Genomic DNA, 24,544 nt, shown 5'->3' on the forward strand with positions numbered 1-24,544 from the left:
CCCGCCCCCCCCCCCCGCCTCCATCAGGCCATTTCGGCAGCTCAGGTGGAAACTCTGGATCCACAGATATCAACAGGACACGGCGTAGAGAAACCGCCACGTCAGCACGAGCTGGAAACAGCGCGAGCAGGAGCCACTTCACATCTGAGCTCGCTACGTGTTTGATGGCCATCCCTCCTGTTTCCCAGTTTGCAGAGGAGGAAGTATGCGTTTAAGAGCATATTTTAACCCATACTTTTCAACGCCTCATTTATCACCGTGCTTAACTTCAAATGAGGGTTTTAATCCCGCAAATTTCAACAGGATCTCAGCCTATGCTAAACCTCAGGCACGCCGAAACCTCCCCTCCCGCTGGCAACCCTGCGGCAAGAAATATCTAGTGCTCTAGGCTCGGGGATGGATGAACCTGAGGAGGCTCAGCCTGTCAAATTAGTACAGAAAAAATAATAAAAGAGAAGATTTTATTTCATGTTTTCCGCTGGAAGGTCTGGAAACACGTCGCAGCCATTCTTTAATTAAAGCCTCAAAATGTTTTGGGAAGGCAATGGTATAGCTGCTCCCTCTAACTGCTCTCCATTTGCTCTCTGCCAGCAACACCTTCCTCATCATGTAACCACTATCCCTAATGTGAGAAGAAAACACCATGAATTTTGACACCTACCTACTTTTTTTAACCTTTGCATAATCACAGAATCATCACAGAATGGCTTAGGTTGGAAGGGACCTTAAAGATCATCTAGTTCCAACCCCCCTGAATAGTATCCACAGCAAGCTGCCTGGTGCCATCAGCTTTTGTTTAATCTATTTTTATTTTTTTTTCCAGCTGTTACCCTTGCAAAGCATTGCAACAACCCCTGAAATAACAGCGTCCGCCCTCAGCACTGCACAGGGGTTTCCATATCCAAGTCCTCAATGCATTGCATGGAAAAACTCTTGTTAAAAAAGGAAACATGCTAAAATGCTGCGGAGTGAGTGGCCACCACGTTGCAATTCAGCGCTGCAAACTGCCTCCAATATAAACCTGAAAGAGACAATTTGAATTTAATTGTCTCCAGTATTATCCCAACAACTAAACTGTTGGGGAAGTGAAATAATTCACAAGATGAATGTGGCAAAAAAGCTGAGAAAGTAAAAGAAACAAGTTTTTTGCTGGTACAAACGTGGCAGGACCATCTTCTTTCTCTGATAAGAAACTTTTCCCCCAAGCAGCATGCTCACACTGGCCCTTGGTGTGCAGCTGCCAGACCTCCTGAGCGGTGTGTCCAGACAGCTGGTGGAAGCTCAAGACCTGAACTTCACATAAAGCCAATTTCTGAGAAATTCAGCCCAAATAAATTCCCTCAACAGAACCCAGCAAATCATCCACCAACACCAATAAAACACATCAAGGGTTCCAAGATGCTAGAGCAGAGCAAAACATATTTTCAGTCTTATCTCTCTACATCAGTGGCCACAGCCAGCTCATCCTTCACATGATTATCTAAACCAGTCCACTCCTTCAGCCCTTTTTTCTTCACAATCAAGCTCAACTCATAAGCCCTGCAGGTATTGGGCTACTTCTATTTTGGGGTTTTAAAATAATGATTTAGAGAACATAACTTAGGTGCACAGCAACTCATGCATCTCCTTCTGGTCTCAGTACTGTATGAGGGTATGAGCCAGACACAAAAGTATGGTCTTTTCCACGCTGGTCTGTAGATAAATGCCCCAGTTTAGCACTAGGATAAATAAACAGCCCATTTCAGAGCCTTCATAAGACACATTATTTTGGGGTCAGGCTCCTTGCTTCTGCACATCTCGTTCCCATCACTGCACTTTATCTGCCCATGGGTGAGACACAAGCCTCTCTGCCTCAAGAGCCTCCTTTCTTTAGGTACTTTCCTAAACCTCTGCAATTCCTCCCGAGAGCTTTGCAGGAGGCTCCAGAGCAGCCCCAGGCCTGACCCCCAGCATACAAGAACTACCCTGGGTTGCACAAAACACTTGTGCAGAAGAAGGGATTTAGCTGATGCGGTGCCAAAGGCAGAGCTGGACACTCATCTTATGGTCTAAACGAAGCTTTTTTTCTGTTTATGATCCAAATCTATCAGGAAATAATTGAAGCTGACGCATGCCCTGGTGGGACTGAGCCCAAGACCTTGTTTGAAAACTGAGTCAGCTTAAAAATCAGCCCAGCTTGCTCATGTTGACAAACTTTTAACCTTGCTGCCTGCTGAACGGGGAGAACACCACATGTGGGGCTGTCAGAAGAGCCGGGGGCTAGTGCATTACACTGGCAGGAGCAGTGATGCCGAGCACCATCCCCGTGGGCAGCTGTAGGCTTCCTGACACCGTGCCAGCATTACACTGTGATGCCGACCTTCCCTCTGAGGCAGGGGAACACGCCTGCTCTCCATCCAGCATTCTCTCTGCTCTGTACCATCCGCATCCTCAGGCACGATGCAAAAAAAGACACAAACCCCACTGGGTGGGCAGATGCTGCTGACGTCCTCCCTTGCTGCTTCCAGTGATTAATCACTTCCCGCAAAATCAAAAGCAATGGACAAGAGGTCTGTCTGTCCCACCTACATCAGTCTGTATCACATCACTTACATTACAAATCAATATAAGGCTGGGGTTTGTGGTCAGAGGGTGCATGAGTGGCAAGGCAGATTTACCACAACCTGCAGAAACTGAAACCCACAGCACTGAGTTTTGGCAAACTGCTCTTTCTGTAGAACGGACAATAATCAAGCACAAGACATACACAGCGAGAGCTGCCACTTTCACTTAAGCGTATTGTATTACCACCAGAACCAAACTGCAGCAGTAATCATTCCTGAAATAATGCATCAGGATGAATCTCTAGCAAAGGCATCACCAGCCATGCCATGGAAGAACTGGCCTCTTGTAGCATCAGGTATTCACGGTGCACGTGCATGGCAATGTGCATTTGTTACTCTGGTTTCCAAGCTCTGGGAGGAAAACTGCAGAGCATCCCAGGGTTTGAGGAGATGGGACAGACCACACAGAGAGTTCAGCATTCCCAGCTGACGATGCTGCCAGGAAAAAGCCTGTTTTGTAGAGCTGGGATATGCCCTTTCTCTTAGCACTACACTCTCAGGCCAGCTGATTAATGCTGGTAAGGTGCTGGTGATGAGCCCTCAGCTGAGCTCCCTACAGATCCATCAGCTACACATCTGGAAACATCTGTGAGTTTGCAAAAGCTCTCAGTGCCGTGATCTTGCACATGCCTGTGGAGCTCCTACATCAACAGGGGAAGAAACCTGTGCTTGGCACACAGCAAAACCTGCTTTAAGCAGCACCCAAATTGGGGGCAAAGCCTCTTTGCAAGGAGCAAGAAAGCCGTACAGCGTCCTCTTTCCTTTGCATTCATCTTGGCTGCTCAGCTGGAAGGCTTTGAGACAAGCCGTGTCTCACAGAGCACGTTTATGCAGCACCTTGGCTTTCGGTGAGACTCACAAAGCCCACAAAGAGCAAGCCTAGGTGGTGCAAGCACTGGCTTCAAAAAGCAGTTTTGGGGCAACGTCTTGGCTTCTACTTGACTGTGTTCCCTCCAAGCTGGCAGAGGCCCAGCACAGTTCCCGACCACCAGACACGATGCTGAGAGCCGGATGGAGGAGGGATGAGGGGAAAGCTGAGAGCAGAGGCTCTTCCCTCCAAAGGGCCCCTTTGCTTGTCACTCTCTGTCTTCGCCTGCTCCAGCCCTCCAGAGGAGGAGAGGGTTGCTCAGTGCCGGGAGGAGCCCGGAGATTCATGAGATTTTAATCCTTTAACAGACTTCAGCTGGGAGAGGGATTCATGGCATATGCCCCATCTGTGATCCGCACCCAGCCCTATCCCAGTGGGATCTCGTTCAACTGGAAGATGAGGGGGAGTGGCATGAGTCGAGCCCCATCTGTCCCCATGGCAGAGGGGGTGCCCCAGGCATGTGCTGGGGACCACCGGGCTCCCGACCCCGGCTCCAGCCCCAAAAGGAGAGTTCTGGATGAAGGGACGGAGCAACAGTGCTTGAAATGGGAATCACTTAAACCCCAGGTATAAACAAGAGCAGGTAAAGGCTAGGAGCCAGGCTCACCCCCGTTCCGTCCTGTTAAACCTGCCCTGGTTTCTGCAGGGGGACCCCTGTTTCATCCTCACTGATGATCTCACACCCGCAGCATAGGAGAGAAACTGTTTGGCCTCTATCAGCACCCCACGACAGATTCTGCTGGTGAGGAATCACCCAGCATCTGCACACCACCTTTAACCACAACTGAACGATCCTTGGACGTGCTCCTCACCACCCTGCTGGTGGAGGGAGCGGGGTAATTGGAAGCAGGAGGATGACACCATGGGAAAGCAAACATGGGATGAACAGGACCACGTTTTCGCTGGGGATAAATAATCACAGCATCACTGCCTGCCCTTGCATCACCGTGTAGCCAGGACTGCTGGGAGATGCAAGGAGGTAAGCTTTGTATTCACAAACTGAATTTTCAAGGCTGCTCCAAAAGGAGCAGCCAGAGAGCTCGGAGAAGGACACAAAGCAAATGAAAACCTTGTGATAAAAATGTTATTACAAATTAATTTGTTTTCATTAAGAAATGAATCACCCGCTCCTCCTCCAGCAGCAGAATCCCTGGTGGTGTGCAGAGCCCTTGGGGGGTTGCACCGGGGCCAAACATCATGTAAAATAGGTTAATGTTAATGATTAAAGAGCCCTGGTAAAGAATTCCTGCTGCAGCACAGCAGGGGATTGACCCAAATTAGAACAATTAGCCATTATCCCGGGTTGGAGGAAGCGACAGGTTTTTTTTTCTTGTGTTATTACACAGTCCCACATTTCTGTCACTCGCAATCAATCTCTGGGGAAAAAAAAAAAAAAAAAAAAAAAAAAAAAATGCAAGAAATTCCATATTTGTCCTCCCAAATAATGATTTTGACTTAAATTTTTTTCTTCCTCTTTCCTGTTTCTTTTAAAAACACTTTGCAAACTTGCAACGTCTCTTTCCAGATGCTGCAGGATTTGCAGTTGCTGCTCTGATGTGGAAAAAGCTCTCTCCATGCACAAACCACTGCAGCCACAGGCCAGGAAAACTGCATTCATCCTGGAAGCACCGTTCCCCACATACGAAATATCTGATGTGGAGACCCCTCAAGCCAAGAAGTTTGCTGTCCATACAGTTCAGTGGATGGTGACTCTTATAACATGACCTATTTCATACCCAGAAAATACAGAGAATTTTCTTCCAAATCCTCCTCCTTGTTTTCTTTGTCTTGGGTGATTAGCTAGGACACTAGGATAATAATTTGGGCTTTTAAGCAAAAAAAAACCCAACAACCAGTTGAGAGAAAAAAAACCCAACCTATGTTCACAATGGTAAACAGAGTTATTACACAGTTAAACAAAGACATAAAATAGTGAGAGGTGCTCTAGGAAGCCCTAAGACAGATCATCCTCCATGGCTTTGACATTCATCAGATACAAATTAGCAAGAAGCAAATGAGACCAGATCCCCAGTAACCCATGCTGATGTAGGGATAGACTTCAGAGTTTGAAAAGGATGAAAACAAAACGCAAAGGAAACGCTGTCTCGGCACTGTGAAATGGCCCCATGTGCCAAAGCTTTCACGTGCCGGGAGATCCTTAACACGCGCCAAAGCTGATGTGCCACAGGAACCTCCAAACCCCTACTAGGAAGGTGGCGAGAGAAGGTCCAGGGACACATCTCGGGCAATTCGTAAGCGAAAGCCCTATGTGCCATCCACCAGCGCAGAGCAGCTGAACCCCCACACATCCAGGTCAGCGCAGAAGCCGGGAAAAAGCTTTGCCCACCCAAAACCTGCAGCTGCTCCCGCAGCTCTGAAACGGCTTTCCCTGGTCACTGGCACCAGAACGGCATCCTTCTCCCCAGTGCTGGGGCCCCGGGGTTTAATAGAAACCGAATTTACGATGCCTTCCCTTTTGATGTAGTCACGCGGAGCTGAAGTCATCTAATGGCTTTCTGGTTTTCTTTTTTTCTTTCCTTTCTTCTTTTTTTTTTTTCCCCTTCCCCCCTTGCTTTCAAAGCATGGGGCTAAATTGCAGCCTATTGTTGCATACAGACATCTGCACTGCAGCCAGCCCCAGCCCTAGCAAGCCACCACCAGACTTTCCTTTTGAAGCACTAATGGAGTTTTCTCCAGCGAACCGTCCCCCTCCTGTGAGACCAGGAGCCGAGGAGGTAGTAAAGGCTTTAAATCAGCCATTCCCCTTTCACCAAAGGCCAAAACATGTCAACAGCCAGGCAGCAGCGAGTGCTCAGGTTGGTGTGAGATCGTCCCACTGCAGGAGGCTCATGGTTGCTCCTACCTACAAGCCCATCCAGGTGTGCAGGGAAGGATCCACACCAGCACCAAACCCCTCTGGCACCACTGAGTTCCTTGGGCAAAGCATGAAAACGCACGTGTGAATATCCCCGTTGCGCTGTAGGGAAGAGCTCTCCAGGGAGGTGTCCTTAACGTATCACCAAGGATACTGCAATTCCCTCTCCATCATTTCAGACTCCTCTGGGAAGAGACGGCAGCGCGTGAGGAATGAGTGATGAGGTGGATGATGCCCGAAGGCAAGCAGAGATGGGCACATGGTCAATGTGAGTGATAGATCTTGCCCACACAGAGCAAAACAAAATCCAAACAAAGTGACAATATGGCTTTAAATGAGTTCATTCAACCACCCCAATACCCCCCTGTAGAAATTATTTTGAAAATAAATCAAGGCCATTTTGATTCAAATCAGAGGAGAAATGGAACAAATCTAATAAAGACCATTTTAATAAGAATGAGATTGTTCCCAGCAGGGTTCACTGCAACTGAGCTAATCCACTTGATCTTTCCTGAATTTCCTCAGGTATGGAGCCATGGGGCCAAACACCCGTGGGCTCAAGGTTAGGGCCAAGCACTCACTGGCAGCAGAGACACTCCGATGACTTTTGTAAAGGGAACGATGTGCCCCAGGATTAATTCAAGTTATGAAATAGCCAAGAAAAAAACAGCTGGTCCTGTAAGAGAATGAAGGTCTCTCATATGAGAAGAGGCATTTGGCTTCTTACAGGAAAAATGCATTTTTTTGGCATGGGAAATTTAGCTTTAGGCTTGGTGACTCCTTTCTCAGCACGGCTCCAGCAGTGAGCTCACTGCAGAGTCCTTCCCAAGCTCTGCCTGTGTCCCCTCTCCACCCATCCATGGAGCTGCAGGAGGGTTGAAAAGACAACAAAACCAAACCAGCTCCTGATTTCCCACTGTGGAAGGGCACTTGGTGGTGGAGCTGGGTCCACGGGGTGCAGGATTTGGGTCACAGACCTGAGAACAGCCAGCAAGACCCTCGCAGGGCTGTCAGAATACCATGTACAGCCAGGTCCCTTTCCTGGAGGCTCTCTGCCAGGAGAGGAGCATTTCCACCTTGGACAAATCTCTCACTTCTGTTCTGCAATGCTGCATTCCACAATGACTACTGCAGGTCCAAAGGACCTCAGCAGGCCTTACAGATGGTCAAAGCTTAGCATCAAATAACGTACTACATCTTGTTTCAAATCACCCTGTGCAGTGGTATTTTCATATATAACTATCCCAAATATTAGGAAGTGGTTTGTGGGGAATCCTACTGAAAGTATGTTAAAAGATACACAGAAATAGAAATGCAGAGACATAAAAGCTGCACAGAGACAATGCAAACCCACCAAGCAGCTCCAGATGCTGTTTGGGTAAGTAATGTTGTTCATACTGGAAACCCTCCTCCCTTCCTTCTGGTTTTCTAGAATATTGGCTTTAGCATCAAAAATTCCCTCTTAAAGAAGGGCAGAGGTAAAAGCAGCTATCTAAAGTAGCATAAATAAAAGGCAAAAGAAAAAGATGGTGCTTTTTTGAGAAGGACCAGTCTTCCATCAAGCCATAAACTATACTGTGATAAATGTCTATCAGAAAGTAAAACTTCCCATCCAGCAGCAACCCTTTTGTCCAGGAAGGAGCATTCTGGAGGTCTTACAAGAACTGAGAAGAGCAGTCGCTTCTCATCAGTGTTCTTGATCAGAAAACTCGTTCTATTACCTGGTAAAACCCAAACCCAGCAACCAAACCATCCAGTATCATTTCAAACCCCATGCCCAGGCCTGCAGCGATCAGGCCAGGTACACAGAAACAGGAATGACAGCCCCAGCTACTGCACAACGTGTCCCTAAACTGAAAATGCTTTTGCGTAAGACTAATTGAAGGTTGTGGCCATGATTAGCTGCAAGCCCCGGGCTGAGAGCATGCAGCTTAAGCAGCACTTCTGGTCTTCACCACTGTATTGAAGCAGGCTGACACACTGGCAGGAGCAGTGGCGTGAAGGTGTCCCTGAGCAGATGGCAGGTGCTCTGTGCCAGGGCAGGCAGCGTCAGCTCTGGCAGCAAGCACAGCAAAATTAACATTTTGTGGAGTCCTGGTCGACAGCAACATAAAACTCAATGAGGGAGAAAGTCAGCAACTGGTGCAAACCGTAAGTGGCCTCAACCTGGGGACTGCTGGGCTGCCCCCAGGGATAAGCAGGCTCTCAAGCTGAGGGTAACTGCCTGACCCATTGCTCCTCTCCATGCTGACTGCAGCCAGTCTCCAGAAGATCCCATTAACTCCTTGGTCCAAAAGGAGCAACTGGTTTTGATCAAGTTAACCAAACGGCCGTTGAGTGTGGCACATGCATTAACTTCATGGTTCAAAAAACCCCAAATCCTCTGCTTCCAGGCAGATCTATCCATGGTGCAAACCCTCTCCCCAACGTGGCCCAAACCAAAAAGGCATGAGGTCGCTCCATCTTGCCATCGCATGCTGGTTGCAGAGATGGGAGTAGATGTTGAGCTCCTTAAGATGACCAGCAAGGGACTGAGCACCAGGTTAATTCTTTTGCTCTCAGTGAAGGGTTTGCTCCTATTCAACTCCTACAACAACCAGCCAGGTTAGTCTAGCTCTGGACTGGTCTGACACCACAAAGCCACTGCCAAACCTGGGAAACCCATGGCTGAGGACATCTACACTGGACACCCTGGGCATCCCGACACAGTACGGAGTGCTGGGACAGTCACACAATACCAAGGACCCCAGCAATTAAACCCTGCCTTGATCTAGCCCAAATGAGGAGCTAGTGAAGCTGTAGCAGTAGCAGAACATTGAAAGAGGAAATCTGTAGAAACAAAGAAAAGAAATGGAAACCAATTTTGCAGCTCAGGTCCTGCTAGATGCAGTGCTCACCATCTGCTTTGATGAAAGGCCAAAGTGCCATACATTAGATTCAGTGTTGACACACTGAAATGAAAAGCAACGTACAATAGGTCTTATCAACAGAGCCAGAAGTACAAGATGAATGGGATCGCAGCAACTCGGGAAGTTATTCAAAAGGATCCTGGAGTAATATTGCACTTGGACTTCAGAGAAGCAATTAAAGAAGGCAATAAAATTCAAGGTGATAGATAGCCCTGAGGAGAACATGTAAGATAAAGGGAAATTGCAAAAAAGAATATAAAAAATCTTTTGAGCAAGCTACTGGAGGGTCCCCAGCTTAGCCTCCACAGCAGAGGATAAATGAGCAGGAGTCCAAACGACGTGGGGAATGGCAAGGGATCTGCGTGCTGCTTTGCACCCATGAGCTGCATGGCCTAATGCCACTGACTCCATCCTCAGCAGAGTAAAACCGTGACTGTGGAGGCGGCTTTTGAGCATCACCACTCCAACACATGCTCCTGACAGACACATCCTCAGCCAAATAAATTGGACCCACTTCAGCACTATAAACAAAGTCACTAATGCCATTTAGGTGCCAGTGTTCATTCCTGGAAGGGTCACTGGATCACCCTTTTAATGACAAATGCATCTGTATCCTTCTGATAGACACAGGCATTTATCATAAAACAAAGCAAGCAGCTAAAAATCATTCATTACCCTGGAAATATCTCAGCAAACAACACACTGAGTTAATCATTACACCTGGCGTAGAACAGCAAAGACAGAAAAACACGCGAGGTGCTGCACTGACAGGACTGCACATGGGAAGAGGGGTCAGAGGTGCCAACCTCTAACGTCTGCTGAAGTCGGTGTATTCAGCAGATGATGGCACTCGCCTCCCTCCTACACACGCAGAGAGGGAGGACTGATTTCTGAGCCTTGGGGGATGCAGAGTCCCCGGGCAGCTCCTCCCCAGTAGGGTTCAGCTGCTCCCCACCACGCACTGCCACTGCTCCAGAGTTTGCAGGCAAAGTTTCTCCAGGGTTTGGCAAACAGCATCAGCCCTCACCTACAGACCTGATATCTCTACTTGCCCGTGTGGCCTCAGGCTGCAGCAAGCACTGTGTCTCCAGGGGTCTCCTCTGTTTGCTCCCAGACCCTGCCTGGGGGTGACACACACAGGGTGGAGACACCTGCTGCAGAGTGGCGGGTGCATGGAGCTCTGCACCGTGTCTGTGATACCTCCCACCACCCTGCCCTGAGCAAACGTGGCTTTTCAGCCAGACCCTGCCCTAGCCACTCTCTCTGCAGGAGCCAGCATTTCTCAGGGGGCATCCCACTGGGAACTGCAGTTCGGAGCCCAGCACCTGCCTTTGCTGCTAAACACAGGGAACTGCTCGCCATCCTTTGTACCCCTCTCCCCCCGGGGTTAAACCAGTAGCAGATTTGGTTATTTATGTCCCAGATGTAGGACACTGCGTAGAGACTTTCCCAGCCCAGCAAGTCTCCTATGGAGCCTGTGTCTCAGCTGCACCACACCAGATCCCACGGGAAGCAAACCCCAGCCCAGTCTGTTATTGCTGTTGGAGGAGAGCAGGAGTGTCCCCGGGATACCACTGCAAATATTTATGTCATTCCACAGGGGCTCTCAGCCCCTCACCACAAGCCCTGGGAGTCTCGTGACGTGCCCAACAGCCTGGGAAGGAGTGGCAGCAACCCCCTCGCATCAGTTCTCACTGGTCCCCGCTACAGGCGGGCACAGAAACCTGAATCCCAGGGCAAGGGCATAACCCTCAGAGCAACACTCGCCTTCAACTCCTTAACCACTGTGGGGCCCTTGTAGGCACAAGAGAACTGGGAATTATTTTTTTTTAAAAGCAAAAAAGATAAGATCACAGTAACAAAGCAGCAGCTAACAGCAGTGGCTGCGCTCCAGCCAAGCTCTCCCAGCAACAGCTCCGGGATGCAGCGAGGCTTGAGGGAGCAGGACCACTTCATCCAGTGCTCCAAGCGGATGTAAAACTATGAATGCAGACACGAGAGCTGTACTGGGGATTTCCTGGAAAGCTGGATGGAAAGGAGAAAATTGGAAGTGACAGAGAAATCCGAAGGATTAGCAAATTACCTAATGATTGCAAAACTCTTTGAAGATGGAAAGGGTGGGATAAAGCTCTTACCCAAATCTCCAAATACCCCAAACTGTGAGATAATCGCTTGTTGGACTTTGGCCAGAAATCACAGTCACTGACATCTACGAAGAGCAATTGCTGAAAATCCTGCTGGCAAGTTCCCTATCTGCAAGACCTCGGCTCTTTGCATTTCTTTATTACTTTTTGCCCTAGAGAGACAGCGCGGCTGCATCCCCTCTGGAAGGAGCAATTACCTGGCGATTCCCTGGGGAAGGAGACATATCGCACACGTGGGGTGAACTAGAGAGAGGGGCTCCTCTTGCCTCATCAGCACGCCACAGGGCCCTGAGCCACCCCATATCTGCAGTGCTGCTCATCATCCATCTCCTCTGACTGGCGGGGTGAGAGCACCTCAGAGACCTGGCACAGCCAAACCCCCAAGGCGAGGTGACTCTGTGCTGGGGGCTGCAAAGGCAAGAGCTTGGAGATCAATAGCAAAGGGCAAAAATTCTCCTTGCTCCAAGAAATAGCCTGAAGCATATGTCAAGACAGCTGTGATGCTGCAGATTGGCTAAGTATGAGTAACTTCAAATTCCAGGATGAGCTGGAAATTCGAGCCTTCCGAGGCCCAGAGGTGTTTTGCTTCAGTCCCGATGAGCACAGGGTTGTGTACAGCCCTTCCCAACTCTAGGAATCACTTTCTCCTACTGTGAAATGCTGATAAAAGGTTCTTCCCCTTCTTCATACAGGACTTGAAGAACTAGCAAGGAAAAGGCATGGAGAGCTGCTTGGTAGGAAGAGTGTTTTGGCTCACCCTGAAGCATCACAGGTACTCAGTACTTCTGAACTGCAAAGGCTGGCTATAGTACCCAGCAAAGAAGCTGAAATTTGGGTATATGGAAACCAATGGATTTTTCTTCAAGTCCATTGCATGGGACAAAGGCAGGATTTGGGACACCATCACACAGGACCCCATTCCTACATCAATCAGTTCTGCTGAGCCCTCGCTAGCTAAGCTCTGTGTGCTCCTTGGCAGGGCTCACTTCTCTGCCCTTCTGCAGACTCTGGACACGTCACCATCTCCATCCCTTCCTCCAGACACTGGGGAACTGCCCCTGCTTTGCAGGAGAGCAACAGTCTCACTGGGATGCAACAGGGCTAACCAAAACATACCCCGGGCACTGACCCTGCCTTTGGTGGTCAGGGTTGAGAAATGGGTGTACCAGTTGCTTCCAGCCCCATAATGGCTGAGACTGGGTCATAATATCTATTAGAGCTTCTTTCACACATCTTGACAAATGGTGAGCAGGACTTTTCTGCCTGAACCAAGTCAACCATAAGCCATGGCTGGGCAATTCCTCAGCCATCAGCAGTGGTCTATCAACAGAGAGGAAACTTCTCCTTATTAAAACCCTCAAACTGTCCTTATTAAACCATTTCTGCAAATCTACACAGCCAGCGGACCATTTGCTAGCTTAGTATTCACACACCTGTGAGTCAGTCTGGAAACAGATATTAAAATACCCATCCAAGTGCCCAAGTCACTCAGCTCTCCCCTCCAGCCACACCGTGGGAGGGATCCCCATCACACGCTCTTCAGTGCTCCAGGCAAATAAATAATGCTCCCGCCAGGAGGCAGGGAATCAATACGCTTCCTTCCTTTGCAGTAAATTATGTTCTGATTAAAAGCTAAATGAGCTGAACTCAAACGTCAATTACCATCAGAAACCATCGATAAAATATGTTGTTACTGTTTAATGAGGTACCTGTTTCTTCAACCATCATTTTCCTCAGGGACATTTACTCGCCATTCTTGGCGAGGCTGCAGGTGAAGCGTGCGGCAGGGCCGGGCAGTCCTGGATGCTCAGCTCAGGATGGGGATGGGAACTTGCCTTTGGCCAGTATTTCTGTGCCATGACACACAACTCTTGACTGCCAGAGCCATGCCAGAAGGGTCCTTAGAAAAGATTCAAAGTTAATTAGGGCAACTACAGCATCACCCACAGACTCCGCCTTACCCCCATGGGAAGGCTCAGCCAGCCTGCATCCACATGGCACCAGCAGCATCCAGGCTGGGGGAAACTCTTCTGCTGGGGGCAAGATCAACCTGAACAGTGGTAAACAGCCGTGCACACCAGCAGGACTCACTAAGGCTGCAAGCATATATTTGAATTACTAAGCAGCATATTGTATTGTTCACAAAATAGTCCACAAGCTTGCCAACTCTAGTGAAAGAAGCTCAGCAAATGCTTTCTTCAGTTGTTCATCCTTCTTCATCACAGTTTCTCTGAGTAATATTCCCCGTTTTGTGATTTTCTGGGAGCAAGGGACAAAGTCTGCTTGACACAAATTGGTTTTGTGGCGTGGATTGCGTGTGAGTGGTTCTTTGACATGCTGCTTCAGTGACAGTGTTTGGAGGAGAGCAATGCATCGAGTAAGAGACCAGGGACTCGGTTCGGATGCTCTTCACACCGACACACTTGCAGCCTTGTTAAGCTCTATCACATAGGCAGGGCGGAGCAGCAAACCCTTCCTGTGTATTAACAGACTGACTTTTCTGAAATTTCAGAGCTCTTTGATCCAGAGACCAGAAACTGCTGCCCCTGAAAACCCTCCTGTAAAGCTGGCATCAGTCTGCAGGGAGCGGAGCAGAGCATGCAGCTGACAACCATTTCTTCTATTGACTTGAGGGTCTACAGAAAAGGCAGCTAAGATCTGGCTTCACAGAAGATGGTGTAGATGGGCAAGTGTGAGGTGAGGAAATAAGATTTTCCAAAAGACAACCTGAACCCTCCAAGCACCTCATGTGAAAATGCTTTTTTTTTTTTTTTAATGTCAAAGCAGAGCTGCTGAGCCTCAGGTGCTGCCACAAGACAAACATTAGACCCTTCTCCAAGAGCCTTCACAACACTAGAAGGGAGCTTTGATCATCACCACCAACAGCAGAGCACCTCTTATGGCTCTTTTTCTTGCCCACCATGAAGGGGAGGCCACCAAGAAACAGGGTGAGAGGAGCTGCTTCTTAGTCCAGCCACGAAGACTCAATGGCAGAGTCGAGAGCAGAGGCAGTGGGAGGTCTATGTCATCTTCTATGGGTTCTCTTCTCTAGAGGAGAAGGAATCGGGAAGAGAAAAAAGGAGGTGGGGAAGAAACAACTGACCCACTGTTAGGAATCAGTAGATCCTTCCAAAATGGAATTATTCCTCCTCTTTTTGGCATTAAAATACTTGTGCTGACCTGCCCCCTTCTCCCTTCTCTTCTGCTTTGGTTTCAGCTCTTAGATTTACTTCGGGTGCTTGGCAACTGCTGCCTTTTGAGGAAAAATAGGGCCACCGTGAAATATCTTTTCCTGCTCCTGGTTCTTTTTCTTAATCTTCTGCTCTGGCTCCAACCTGTGTGATGACGCCCATCACTGACAACTGGTGGCACCCACGACGCTCCCGACTGCTTGACAGAAGGGGGGAAGCTGTGCACGCAGGGCTTCGCGCTTCACTTGCCGGCTCGTGTGACACCTGGCATTTTGGAGGCATTGTAAGATCCATCTCCAAGGTGACAAAATCTACCCTGCGGCATTTAGGAGGGTTTGCAGATGGCTATGCAGTGGTTAGGAAAGGTCATCTTATTATTATGGGAACTGAGTGAGGGGCGTGGCGATTCTGCCAGCCAGCATTGACAGTTTGGGTTTAAACAACCCAAAAGAGATAAAAAGATAAAAGTTTGATAAAAGTCATCCTGGCCTCACTGGACTTTTTTTTTTTTTTTTTTTTTTTTTTTTTTTTTTTTTTTTTTTTGAAAAGCTTCATTCAGCTCATCCAATATCCATTCGTGTTTATACAGCCTCTTTCATCCCAAATTGTGCTGCAGCATTTCAGAGACTTTCAAATCACAGATTCTCTATTCACTGACCCCAACATGGTATCAGTTAGATAGCTGGGAACATGAGAAAGGCTTCTTTGTCTCTCCACACTGCCGTAAGAGCTGCACACGCTGCCATGCCTTAGCCCAATCCCATAAAAATACTTCTTAATCCAAGGGAAGTGTTTATGTCGCTGGTAACAGGCTGTGCCAGGTGGTCTTCCCCAGGCTGCTCCCCCACGCCTACCCCTTCTGCACTGAACAGGCACAACTCCCATCACAAGCTGAATTTCCCTCAGAGACATAACCGGTATAAAAGTCTGTAAAGAGATACCTAATTTTCATAAATAGGCTGTAATTTTCATAAATTAGTCCAGGTATCCAAGGGAGACACTAGCTAGCCAGAAAGGGGGGTTACCCCATCACACACTGCCTCAGAGAGGGGAAAACAAAGCAGCCCAGGCATTAAGGGCAAACAAACCCTACACACACGTGCCTCTAACACAAAACTAGTGTCTTGCACCAATAGAGGCCAATTGGTCCTACAGCTGTGATACTCATGCTGTGAGGAAATACAGATTCAGCATCCTTTATACAGTGCTATTGCTTGAAATACAGATAATCTACCTGACGTTTTAATGTGGGTTTTCTTAAAAGGAGAGGAACACTCTCCCTGGATTCCTACGCCATGAAGCGTGCTTAAATAAAGGGTTGCATCCTGCCACTTCCTTGCTGGTGTTGGCAATGTGTATTTTTTTTTAAAATGAAAAATAGATGCTAGCGGAACAGTGCCACAGATCAGTCTGTGATGCTCAACATCCCCATGTGCAAACAGGCTGAGTGCTGGGGAGCAAATTCATCAGGCAGGGAGGGACAAGGACAGCCAGGGCTTCCTCATAGCACACAGGGCTTGGACAAGGAGGCAGAGGCAGGGCTCACCCCGTCCCTCCGCAGTCCTGCTTCACGTACAAACCCAATAATTTGACAGCAGTGATACCATCACAGCCCATCCAGACCTCACCATTATTCCCTTTTAGCCTTAGTATTTTAAAAAAACCTGCAAAGTGCAATTTTCCCCTGTTTCCAAGGCACTCTGCTCAGCTTTAGTTCACACACAAGGGCTTTAGAGAAGAACATCTCACTTTTTGCAAAGAAAAGATGAGCAGAGGGCATGACACAATGAAGTTAGGAAAGAACCAGAGTTGTCGTTAGTGGGGTCTGAGCTTCTCAGCCTGCTTCATACTGCTGGATATTTTAATGTATTGCAGATGTCTTCAATACCCATAAAGAGCGATCTTCACACTTGGAGCAAGACCAGCCAAAAAAAAAAAAAAAAAAAGGAGCCATTAATACAGAATACAATTGACTTAGTTGAATCCGCATCATCCCCTTTGCTTTTGTATCAGGTATTAGAGGGTTTTCATTTATAATCAGCTTCCTTTTATGATGTTTCTTGCAGCAAAGAATAAATAATACTTAGTGCTCTCCTAGCACTTTGCACCTGGATTCCGAGGGCTTTGCAAGATGTGTGAGACGCATTTTTCCTTGCACATCAATAGCAAAAGGGAAAGGTAAGAAACTCGTTAAGGCTGACAAGCTCACCCGACAGACTGTGCCTGAGTGTCCCTCAACGTGTCATCACTTCATACCTATAATTTCAGCTCGTACCGCTGTAAAAATGAATGTGATGTCAGAAACTTGGAATGATAATTTGAATTCAAGATCAAATAATAACATGGATGGTGGAGGAGTGGATTATGTGCTTGGTTTGGGGATAAATGCAACGAGCTGGCAGTCACAGTATCCTGATTATATTTGTCCTGTAAAAACTGAGTTTATTAATACAGGTTTAGCCACATGCCACAGTACACTGGATAGTAAATAAGAAGGAAAATGCTCATTTTAAGCTTCAGTGCAACTCCATCAGAAATAACACATTTTAAAAACGCAGAGCAGAAAAAAACCAACATAATTTAGAAGTTAAAACCTTATACCACGGGGCTGAAGAAGGGTTAGAAATAGATTATTTCATCCAAGTCACAATCACCACTCTTTCTTTCTATACTTTCTTGTTTTCATGGGTGACAATTCATGTAATCAAACCCATACTGCAAACCTGATCAATTTAGAGCTCATGCAGGAAAAGACATCTGAGCCAGGGATGTCGCTGAGCATATATTTCTCAAATGACACAGAAGCAAACAAGAAAATAGATCTTCACTCTATCCAGAGCTACATGGGAAAAATCCATTTTGCTTCCAGTTCCAGCACGTCACCTCTTCAGCTACATCAATTGCTTAGAAGAGTTTTTAAATGCCCTCCCTGACACATTGCTGTCACCATATATCTTGAAACACTATGAATTTTGGTGGGGAACCCGAGGACCAAGTTATCTGCTGTACACAGCTTCCACACTGAGATGTTTGCCCGTACCTAGCACCTCACCTGCAAACAGGGTTGCATCTTTCACCTGTCATCTTAGTGGAGCTGCACACTAAGAGGTGCCGGCACCAACAGAAGGGCAAAGATGGACTTAGGGATGGGGTTTTGCTAAACTTCTGCCAAGCCCTTCTGTGGCCACCAACCAGCAGAAAAACCTTTCTCCGCAGAAAGCACCAGGATAGGGATCAGCAAAGCCAAAATCTCAATTTGAATTTACTCTGGGCAGCCTTCAGGGGTTGGAAGAGCTTCTACAGTATGTCCCCAGGACAGTAAAAGCTGGTGCAGTCAAACATCCCAAAGTCGCAAGGGGAAAAAAAAAGCAGCCTTTGCCCAAGGCTTCACTTTCTCCTCTCCCCCAGCTCTGCTCAGCACTTATCCCACGTTCAACAAGTCCTCAAGCTGGAGGAAAGCCTGACTCACTCCCTATCATGGTCATCAGTCATCCATACATGTGGCTTTGGTCTGTGGAAAAAATAAACCGGTTTAATTTTCCAATAGTTTATGGCCAGATATTCCTGCTGGCAAAAGGAGCTGTGAATTTTTTATGGGGGCCCTTTGCTCCTTATGTGTTTGTGTTTTCAGCTCCTTTGCCTGGAATGACTCCCGCTGGAAACCTGAGCGGCTGCAGGAAAGACAGAGGGCATCGGGGCACCTCGGTCCCACGCCACGCGGATTTGCCAAAGCATTTTGTTCCCTTTCCCCGTTCACAAGGCAACCCTGGGCACAGACAGCACCTCAGGGTCCAAGAGCACCGGCAGCACCAACTCCCTCCTTACCCTGGCACCCCGTTTTGGAAAGGGGCAGCTGTGAGCTGTGCCCGGAGCTGAGCCACTTGCTGAGGAACTTGCCTGGCCCCTTTCCACGGGGCTGGAGAGAGGCAGGAAGATAAAAGACTGCCCCAAGGTCATGGCCATGGGGAAGAAAACACTTGTTCAAATGTCTTTGATCCTATGCACACACCCCCTTGAACTGACATTGGAAAACTTGCTGCACAACTGCCTCTTCTAAGGGATAATAAACTCCAAAGGATTACAATAGCTGCACAAGGTGATAAATACAGAGTGCAACACCTACAACCACCACTCAACACAACGTTCACGTGCAACGGCAGCATTTATTCGATCTGAAAGCCCAGCAAGCCACAGCCAGAGCTGGGCAGATGCTCTCTCATGGCTCCAGCAGCATTTCTGGAGACGCTGCGGGGTCGTGCTGCAGGCACGTCCCAGCCCCTCAAGGAAGGGGTACTCAGGACACCCAGGCTCAGCTGAACTGCACTACACATTTGTAACCAAGGATGGGACCAAATCCACACCCTGACTTCCAAGTGATCTGGAAAAAGAGTTTCCACTTGGCTCCTTTAGTAAAAGTCACCCGAAAACAAGCGCCTTAGGGAAGGCTGGGATCTCAGTGGGGTCTGGAGAGACACGATCCAGCCTTTACACAATAAACCCTGACGTCCATACGAAAGCTCACCCAAAACAATTTCCGCCCGCGGGCTCATTTAAAGCACTCCAGGCTCCTCCAGCACAAGTTAAATTTTTTTTGCCTTGCTGCTGGTTTGAATTTACTTGCTGGAATAAGCATCCACCGAACTGTGCTGAGCCACAGCCATGCTGGAGAGCCCAGGCCAACTTTTTTCTGGCCATACAGACCAGGATGTGTTTACCCAGAGCTCGGAAAAACGATTCAACTTTTATTTTAGCTCAGAGGAGAGACCAAGGGGTCACCTTTAAGCTAAGGGTGGTATAAATAGAGGCTGAGTGAAAAAAACAACGTACAGAAAGCCAGGGAAGAGCTCTCTCCAGAAGGGAGGAGGAAAGCGAGACCCCATAACCCCAAGCAGACATGTATTTCATAGAGCAGGTAAATAGGGACCGAAGTCAGATGGGTCAGCCCCATCTGTTCCACCTCTGTATGGATGTGGGCAAGTTCACAGCTGCCTCAACCTACATATTCATGTATATTCACGCCACGGGATGCAATGGCATACCTTCAGCAAGCAGAGCAAAAGCCAACACTTCTGCAACACTCCTGGCCCTGAGCTTTCTCCTGCTCTCGTAGGCTGCCGCCAAGTCTCTGTCAAAGAAACTGCGGGGAGGGAAAGACGTCTGGGGGTAAAGAGGGCTGGATGCTGGAAAATAACCCAGATGACCAAGACACGCAAGCTTCTGGGGACATGAAGAAAATCAGCATCTCGGAAAACCACCACCAGACACTGGCATGAAATTACTTTTCATCCAGAATCCTGAGCTGCCAATAAAAAGAGGGTTCAAAGCACAGTCAGTGGCACCGAGAAAGGCTGTCACGGACTCGGAGCTGCAGCGCAGTCCTGCTGTTGTTGGACTTGTCAACTGCGCAGCCCCTGCTTTCCTCTCCAAGGCAACACCCATCAATCTCCCCGGGATTCTCCAGGGCTTAGCAAGTGTCTGTGAGCCCCTGTGGGTCTCCGGTGGAGCACCTCGCTGCACAGTAGAATGCAGCGATGTTTTCTTTGCTGCATTAATACAGCTGCCACCGCTCTCTTGAAAACACTTGCCACCTGCCAGCATTTGACACAGCCACCTCCTAAGGGACCACTGGCCCGGAGAAGCCATCCCTTGCTCAGGCACCAAAGCAACAGTACGGCGTGGTGCAAACCCCGAGCTGTGCAAGGGAGGGGAAGAGGACCAAGTGCGTCCAACGAGCGGCAGCTCATGCAGAAGAGCCTCAGTGCTGGATTTATTTGGGTTTGCTATTACACGTTTTACCACCACGGTCTGCTAGGAGCCCATGATTCAGTACTAGGAGCTTGCATCTCTCTGCTTACACTGGCACTAACTCCTGCACAGCACTTAGTGCCAAAAGAAACGTGCAGGGAGACATGCGAAAGCAGGTATTCAGCAGCAGCAGAGCAATTTGCTGTTGCATGAGCGGCCTCAGGTTATTTTTACGAGGAGCACAGAGCACACACTTGGCCATGGCTCACCATTAGTCTCCCAGGGTAAAATGTGGAGGAGAAACCAGCTTAGTCACGACGCTTTGGAAAAGGGTAACCTCAGTAGGGGAACGGGGCCTCTCTGCCTGGAAACGTGCCCGTCAAAATAGGTTTCTCCAGTTTCTCATCTCACTGCCCCATGGGGGAGGAGAGAGGAAAGGATCTTGTTCTCCATAAGAAAAGGGAGAGGATATATTGGTATTCTCGGATGGGTTTAGCTACACAGCACAGGGATGTGTCTGTATCTTGAGCTCACACTGTGGACATGGGACATCCATCCTTGGTCTGGAGATGGAGATTTGGGTTCCTGCTGCCCCCGAGCCATGTCTGCACGCTGCTGCACCCGCTCCACCCTTCCCAACGTGGTTTATTGAGTGTAGAGAGTTTTATGAAGCACTTCCAGAGCCAGCTTCACACCATAGCCCAGGCAGACACACCCCAAGCATCACCTTGGCTTTTCCTCAGCAAAATTAATCTTCAAATATTTCAAAAAAAGCAATTTCCCTTATTTTTAAATACTGGTGGAGGCTATTCTTAAGTAAAACATCCACAAGAAGCAGCAGTGAATGACTCTATCCCTTCATATACTCTTACAGGAAATTAAAGACCCAATATTGGCAGTGAGTACAGGAGAGCGATGCCTGCAGGTCCCAGCTCGGACCCCTGCGCCATCACATCTATGGATGATCCCTTCCTTAAAAATGCCACATGCAAGTCAAAAGGAGGCATGACATGGGTAAATGCCTTGCAGTTCAGCAGCAGAGACGAGAACAGATGAGCCAGCTCTGAGTTTGCTGTCTCTAGGAGGAAAAAATAAACAAACAAAACACCCCCCTCCAACAAAATCCAAGGATACAGAGCGCAACAAGTGTACTCTTGGCAGAAAGTCAGAGCCCTGATGAGCTCGCTGGGACCTGCTGGAGGACACACATGTCCCCTCCAGGAACACCTGAAAAATATCTGGGGTTCACCGTGTGAACCCCAACAGGAGTTGGGTCTTGCCCAGATGTACCCCCCCAAGTCATTGCTGGAACATCAGTGGTGCTGCCCTTCAGGAAGGGCTGCACCCCTCTGCATCACAGGGGATGGACCCACAGACGTCAGGTACACACCCGGCCTGGGCCATTTGCACCTCTCCTCCCTGCTCCAGGTTACATCAATGTACAGAGTCTTACATGCGGCAATGAATCTGGATGATTGATGCCACGGTGCTGCCCCCTTTCCCAGGGACAAAAGGCATGGGAAGGGCTTGGAGGACAACAGAGGAGAGTCTTGGGAGGTTGTTACTGGTGGCCCTCAAACAGAGCTCCATCACATCTGCAAGCACGACCAAGCCAAATGCAGGTTATGGGGGTAGAAGGGCTTCCTTTTTGCTCAAAGTGAACTTTTTAGTAGCTTATTGGTTTCAGGCAGCAAGTTCAGGGAAGCCATGCAGCTCCCACACTCCCAAGGAAGCTGTTACGATGGAGATATCCCACCAGGAAGCTCTGCAAACCCTCCTTTGGGCTTACTGGAAAACATCACTCAGCCTCTTCCTACAATTCACACCATTTGTTTTAAATGTGACTTTTAATTCCTGACAAGCAATGTGCAGGGGAGAAGAAAAACACAACCATAATAGATGAGCCTTCAGCTCCCTGGCCACACTCTGACCTGTACCAGAACAAGACGAAACAGATAGGAATGTCTCTTTAGGAGGAAGCCCATTCCTAGGAATTTCAAGAGGTGTTGAGAGAGCTCCCCCTTGCCCGCAGAAGGAAGGTATCTCCCCTGAAAGGTGCACATCTCAGGTGTTTGCAACCAATTCGTCTTTGGTGCCCGACATGACACCATGACTGTCGTGCCAGGACACATCCCACTGATTTAGCAGTTGTGTCATCCTTCCAAAATTACAGGTGGGGAACTGCAGCACAGGAGGACTAAAAGATCAAAAGTCCTCAGAGATCTGATGCCACCTACATCTCCTGTGATCGCTGTCTGGTAACTTTTGGTCTTCCCTCTTACCCCTCTTCCTCCTTACCCAGTGTGTTTTGCGAGCTCAGCCATTTCACACCTTTCTAAGCCTATGCTGCTCTGTGAAACAGATACGGACAACATTGCTTATTTAAAAGAAAGCCTGGGGAAAGAAACCTTAAAAATCCAAACAACCAGTGGCCACCATGCAAAGCCACATTTACCATGGAAGGGAGGGAGCCAGCCTGGGATTTCCAAAAGCCCTTATGCTGCTACAGCCACCAGCGAGCAAATGGGGCCAAGAGATTTAAAAGCCCACATCTGCCCAGGGCTGCACTCACAGAGAAACCCGCTCACGTCAGAGCCCAAACAGTAGCCCACGGAGGCTGTGCTTATTTAGAAACCTGGTCTTGAAGGCATAGCCAAGGACTCTCTTGTCATTTGGGGCTGTGATAAATATTGCACAAGGGCAAAGAATGATCTGTTATCCTTGTGCGGCCCAAAGTGTTTCTGATGGGGTAAGGTCTTTAACATAAAAACATGAAGTGGCAGAAAGCTGAAATAATTTGCAATACAAGGTGTTAACACCCAAAGTACTAATATCGGGCAAATGTCACTTGGTCAGCTGGAAAGCCCGATACTGTGCAATCCAAGCACAATCTCCAAGCAGGTCCTCCTGGTCCAAAGACACACAACCACAGCCATAATCAGGAGGCTTTCTCCCTGGCACTCAGGGAGAAGTTCCACGCTCCCAGCAGAGCGGTTTCCCAAGCCAGCACAGTTATGGAAGTGTGATGAGACCATGGTACCTACCGGTTTAGGGCAATGGATGTATCTAGCAAGGCTGATGATCAAGTCATGAGTGATTGGATCCACCAGGTTTCGAAAGCTGGCATATCGATAGAGAACATCATCCAGGGAGGTTGACTCCATTCCTAAATCCTGCAGAAAACAGGGTAAAGGAACAATATTAGATGTGCTACAAAAGCCAGTGCTAGCACGGATCTTAAAATTAGCCCACACTGGTGGTCCCCATGAAGAAGCCAAGAAGAAAGTGATCCCCACCACCACCCCACCACCAAAGAAGAGACACATAAGCACGTAACCCTGGGGAAAGCTGCACTCCCGTGCTTTATCTGCTCCAAAAAGAGGCGTTGGGGCTGCAGGATGAACACCCCCATGCCACTCACAAGACATAAATCCACCAGGCGAACAGAGCGCTTGCAAGAAGGTAAAAATCAAAGATGACTCCAGAGAACACGACCGCTCAATTGGCGTGAAACTGGAATTGGGGAATAAATATAGCACAGATGTGCTTCTGGGTCTGCTGTGCAGAGGGAGGAAAGAATGAGCCTAAAATTGCAGCAATGGAAACAGGAGGATAAACTGGGGGTGTATGGGAAAAGCAAAGTGCTGGACTAGATTGCCTGGGGAAGGGGTGGAGGTTCTGTCATTGGAGACTGGACAAGGATGTGTCAGGAACAGTTCAGATCAAGCTGATCCTGCCCTAGGGATGGATCAGACCTCCCGAGGTCCCCTCCAAGACTATTTTCTATGATTTGCAATCCTTAGACATAATAATTTGAGGAATTTTGGCACAGAATTCAGCAATATATGAAATATGTTAGTGCACAGGGACGAGGAGGGGAAGGGTTATATATAGTGTGCTCCTTTTAATTCAAGTATTTTATCTATGCTGTGTTTTGTTTCTCAGCAGCAGCTGATCAGGGGGTAGGACAGCACTTCTCTCAGATGAAGGCACGATGCAGCAAGGTTCACCAGCCACCCCACAGGATGGCTAGAGCCAGTCCATCAAGGAGATGAGCCTCACAGGTCCCCTCCAACACTGGAGCTCCAGGAGAACCAGCTCGTTTTCCAGCCCTGCCTTACTGGTTGAACTTGTGCAAGTCACTTCCCTTTTGCCTTTTATTTTTGACAGGAATAAGATGGTTTGTATTTCTCTTCAAAGCTCTGCTTA

At 48.4% G+C, this 24,544-nt stretch overlaps 1 protein-coding gene across 1 annotated transcript in view; it reads right to left on the reverse strand.

The window, feature by feature from the left end:
- The window catches only part of LOC113487333 (leucine-rich repeat-containing protein 75A-like), a 63,353-nt gene extending 39,692 nt beyond the window's left edge, over positions 1-23,661 (reverse strand). Inside the window, exon 1 of the mRNA XM_026861852.1 lies at positions 23,380-23,661. Within this exon, the coding sequence (XP_026717653.1) occupies positions 23,380-23,661 (282 nt within the window). The remainder of the gene's footprint in view (positions 1-23,379) is intronic.
- Between the last annotated feature and the right edge of the window lie 883 nt (positions 23,662-24,544).

Source organism: Athene cunicularia (assembly GCF_003259725.1).
Source record: "Athene cunicularia isolate RWA chromosome 19 unlocalized genomic scaffold, athCun1 chr19_part1, whole genome shotgun sequence".
Lineage (NCBI taxonomy): Eukaryota > Metazoa > Chordata > Aves > Strigiformes > Strigidae > Athene > Athene cunicularia.